At 39.2% G+C, this 3,971-nt stretch overlaps 1 protein-coding gene across 1 annotated transcript in view; it reads left to right on the plus strand.

The window, feature by feature from the left end:
* LOC106533415 (probable ribonuclease ZC3H12D) overlaps positions 1-3,971 on the plus strand; it is a gene marked incomplete at its 5' end in the record, with an annotated part of 12,969 nt that overhangs the window by 7,351 nt on the left and 1,647 nt on the right. Inside the window, 2 exon segments of the mRNA XM_014029692.1 lie at positions 571-805; positions 884-990. Of these exon segments, the coding sequence (XP_013885146.1) occupies positions 571-805; positions 884-990 (342 nt within the window).

A 3,971-nucleotide genomic window follows, 5' to 3' on the forward strand; every position in this document is an offset into this window, starting at 1 on the left:
CACTGGTGCCCATATCCAGCAGTCACAGTGCGAGGGGCGGGGTACACCCTGGACAGGTCGCAAGTCCATCACAGTATTCAAAACATCACTCTGTGAAATTTCAGAAAATGAAAATTGCTTTGAAGTGTCAGGATATTTAAATAACTTTAAACTATTAGCTTGTCCCGGTAATGATGTCCTTACTGAAGAAATAAAATATTCATTAAATAAGTTAGCAATTTTTTCATGATTTAGATGTAACATCTAGTAAAAATTAGCAAAGTGTAAGACCAGTGAGCTAAATAATAATGCAATATTAGTGGAAGATTTAAACTAGGATTTAACATTTAGAACATGAGCTAAATCATGAAAATGTGTCAGTGACATTTTGTAACATTTTATTTTACACATATGGCTCCATAGTATTTACCTTTTGGTGGTGGGTGTGTTTGATTAGCTGGTTCTGTTGCTACGTCTCTTTAACATAAATCTACACAGTTTTTTTCCTCACTAATCCCAGATTAGATCGTAGATCCTTGAAGGAAACCTTCAGCTCAGTTCTGACCATCAGTGATCTCTTGCTTCCTGTAGACCAACATATTCTTCATGAACTGGAGAGAAGGAAGATCCTGGTGTACACACCATCCCGCTTCGTCAACGGGAAACGGGTCGTGTGCTACGACGACCGCTACATCATCAAGTTAGCAGTGGATTCAGACGGTATCATCGTGTCTAACGACAACTACCGAGACCTGCAGATGGAGAGTTCTCAGTGGAAGAAGTTCATTGAGGAGAGGCTCCTCATGTACACATTCGCCAACGACAAGTAAGACTTCTAGTTGTGTTTGGGTCTGCCTCGTCCTTACAGCACTCCTGACCCAACCACCTCTCTGCTGGTTTTAAGGTTCATGCCTCCAGATGATCCTCTCGGTAGAAACGGTCCCACTATTGACGACTTTCTGAGGAAAAAGCCGTGGACTCCAGACAACAGGCAGCAGCACTGTCCTTACGGTTAGTTTGTTTCAGATTCATGTTGTGTTTGGTTTGTACTCAGACGTGAACATGTTGGAGAACCAGTGGTGGCACCAGCCCACTAAACCACAAATCCATTAACTGTGGATCTAAATATTTCATTTGCACTTTAGTGATTTTACTAATTTTTATAATTCATAAGCAGATTTGCACTTTCTAAAATTAAAAAGCAGAACCACTAATAACTAATTATCTAGCAGTCATCATTATGTTGAACAGCAGAAGGTATGACTGTCAATGAATCACAACACATGTGATCTATCCAACAGCACCCCTCCCAGATAAACACTCTTATTGTGAAGGTATACATCCTGCTGACTGTTGCTTTGGGTCACGCTTCTGATTTCCCACAATGCTTTGTGTCTGCTTACGTAGCAGGAAGGCAACAGTAAAAACCGTAAACGTTTGTAAACCATACTAACATTTTGTATGTACTGATTTATTTTACTTTACAACCAGAGCTCCTTTTTTAAAAAAAAGTTTAAACGCTGGAGCTCAAAAGCAATCGGCCAATGGGGTTAGAGACTCAGAAATGGTTTAAAGATGTTATGCTGATGAAGACTGACATCTAGTGGTCAACTGGAGCAACTACATGGAAAACTTTAAAATCCAGGTAGAAAAAATCAAGAAGAAAAAATCAGTAGGTCCTCTGGTTCTTCTTTAGTGAAACGTTTCGTCTCTCCTCCAACAGACTTCTTCAGTCTGAGTTTCAGGTGAACTGGAAAACTTTAAAATCCAAGCTCTTATTTTGAAGGGAAGATACTAGTTTCCTGTTCCCTGTGCTTTTGTTTCCCATCAGTCTGTCATGTACCCAGAATGCATCGCTTCAGTTTTCCAATAAACAGTTTTAAAATTACTTTATTGATGCTTCTTTAATGAAAAATCTACAACAAACAAAAGAAAAAGACAAAGAAGCAGCCGAACTAGCAATCCTCAACAACTTTTTAATTTTTACACCAGGAGCTAAAGGTGTGTTTCAGGAAATCACATCCCCAGCAATCAGTGGTTGTAGGATTAAGTTGTAAAAGAGTTCATACATCACTAGTTGGCAGTGTTGTACATATATTGTACATGAATTGTCAGCTAGTAAGTGTCAAACTGAACTTGCTCTTTAAAATTAGCTTCTGATAGTATTTTTATGGCATAAGTGCTTTAGAAATTGTGGAGCTAATTTTTGGATTAGCACTGCCCACCACTGTGGAGAACCAAGTAAGGGTGTCAACATAAATCCCACCTGAAGCTGGTCTCCAATGGATGGTCCCAGGACTCCCCCAACATAAACAAAGACAATAACACAAACCACCTCAGGTGTTCTGGTGTCGGCTCGTTGATTCATGTCCATCTTGCTGCTGTTCAAATATTAATTGTTCTATTAGTCGTGTGACACCGGATCACATAACCCGACTCTGGTCCCAAAAACAACAACCTGGCAGCTCCTGTAAACCAGATCCTGCTGGCTTCAGTCCCAGCTACAACATGATCACAGTTCTAAGTCATAAGAATCAGGATTCCTGATTGTCAGCAGCCCAGAGACACACCGAGCGTTCCAGTCTGACGCCAGGCCCAGCGCTGCCAAACACTGGCTGCTCACCTCCCTGGAGGCTGAACGAAGAAACCTGAGCAGTTTTTTCACAAGCAGCACGAAGATGATGACTCATCGTCATGTGTGGAAAGAAACGAAGGCTAGTTTCAAACAGACCGATGAAACTTTCATGATGATCAGCCTCCAGGGAGGGCTGAACAGAAAACACCTCGACATGTTTCCACTCAGACCTGATCACTGATCTGTAGAAAGCATCACCTCTTAGATAGGGCTGCAACGAATTCATGGTTCGGTTCGATACTTTAGTCTCACGGTTCGATATTTTTTCGATACAAAAAAGAGAAATGTCCATGCCCCTTTTTAACTTGTTATTTACAAGTACAAACTCTGCCCACACCCAATAAGCTCCGCCTATATTTCAAACTTCTCCGATCAGCTAGGACAAACTCCGCCTACACACGATGAAACTCCGCCCATGTACTGCAGAGACCACCCACTGCCACTTTGAGAAAAGTAGTGGTGTTTGATACTGCCAATTTTCTTTACGATACTGATACAGAGTAAAATCTGGTATCGGCGATACTGATCCCATACTGATACTTTGTGATAAACACATAATGTGTCTGTTAAATCTTAAAGAGTAGCACTTTTCAAATAACCACTTTATAAATAACCACTTTATAAATAAAAAATGACATAGTACTATTATTAATTTAAAAGTCTTTCTAACACTAACCTTATATTTGTTTAGCACAATTTTAAATTCTTATTCTAAATAAATAAAAACATTTTTTGAATAGTGAACAAAAGTGAGAAAAAGTATTCTAGAAGTTGTTGTTTTGTATATTTTGTAGCGTTGTTTGTGTGTTTACAAGAAGGTCCTTATCCAGAGCTAATGCTGTTTGGGGCCATGGCAAGAAAAAGTTTTGGAACCCCTCATCTAGAATGTAATTACAGACAGACAAAGCAGATTATTTATGTTAAAATGACCTGCCGTACATGTACAGACTGAGTGACTGACACTGTGCACATGCATTAAAAGTAGTTCCTCCAACCACAAGACTTAAACAAGATTTGAACAGTTTAGTTATTTTCCACTATTTTCCTGTTAATGATATACATTATGTAAAATAACTGAAGCATCAAAGTATCCATATTTTGATTTTAGTATTGATTCTAGAGCAGTGTTTCCCAAAGTTGGGGTCGGGACCCAAAGTGGGGTCCGGAAACATCAAGGTGGGGTCCTGAAAAGATTTTCTGAATTAATTACATTTTTGCCTTAGTTGTTACAAAGGAGTGAGGTTAGTGTATTTAAAATGGATAAATGTAGTATTAAAATATTGTTACTATGCCCATGTTTAGTTGACCTGATACAAATGTTTATCATCTAAAATTAGTTGGGGGCTCAGGTCTGTGC

Source organism: Austrofundulus limnaeus, unplaced genomic scaffold, assembly GCF_001266775.1.
Source record: "Austrofundulus limnaeus strain Quisiro unplaced genomic scaffold, Austrofundulus_limnaeus-1.0 Scaffold942, whole genome shotgun sequence".
NCBI lineage: Eukaryota > Metazoa > Chordata > Actinopteri > Cyprinodontiformes > Rivulidae > Austrofundulus > Austrofundulus limnaeus.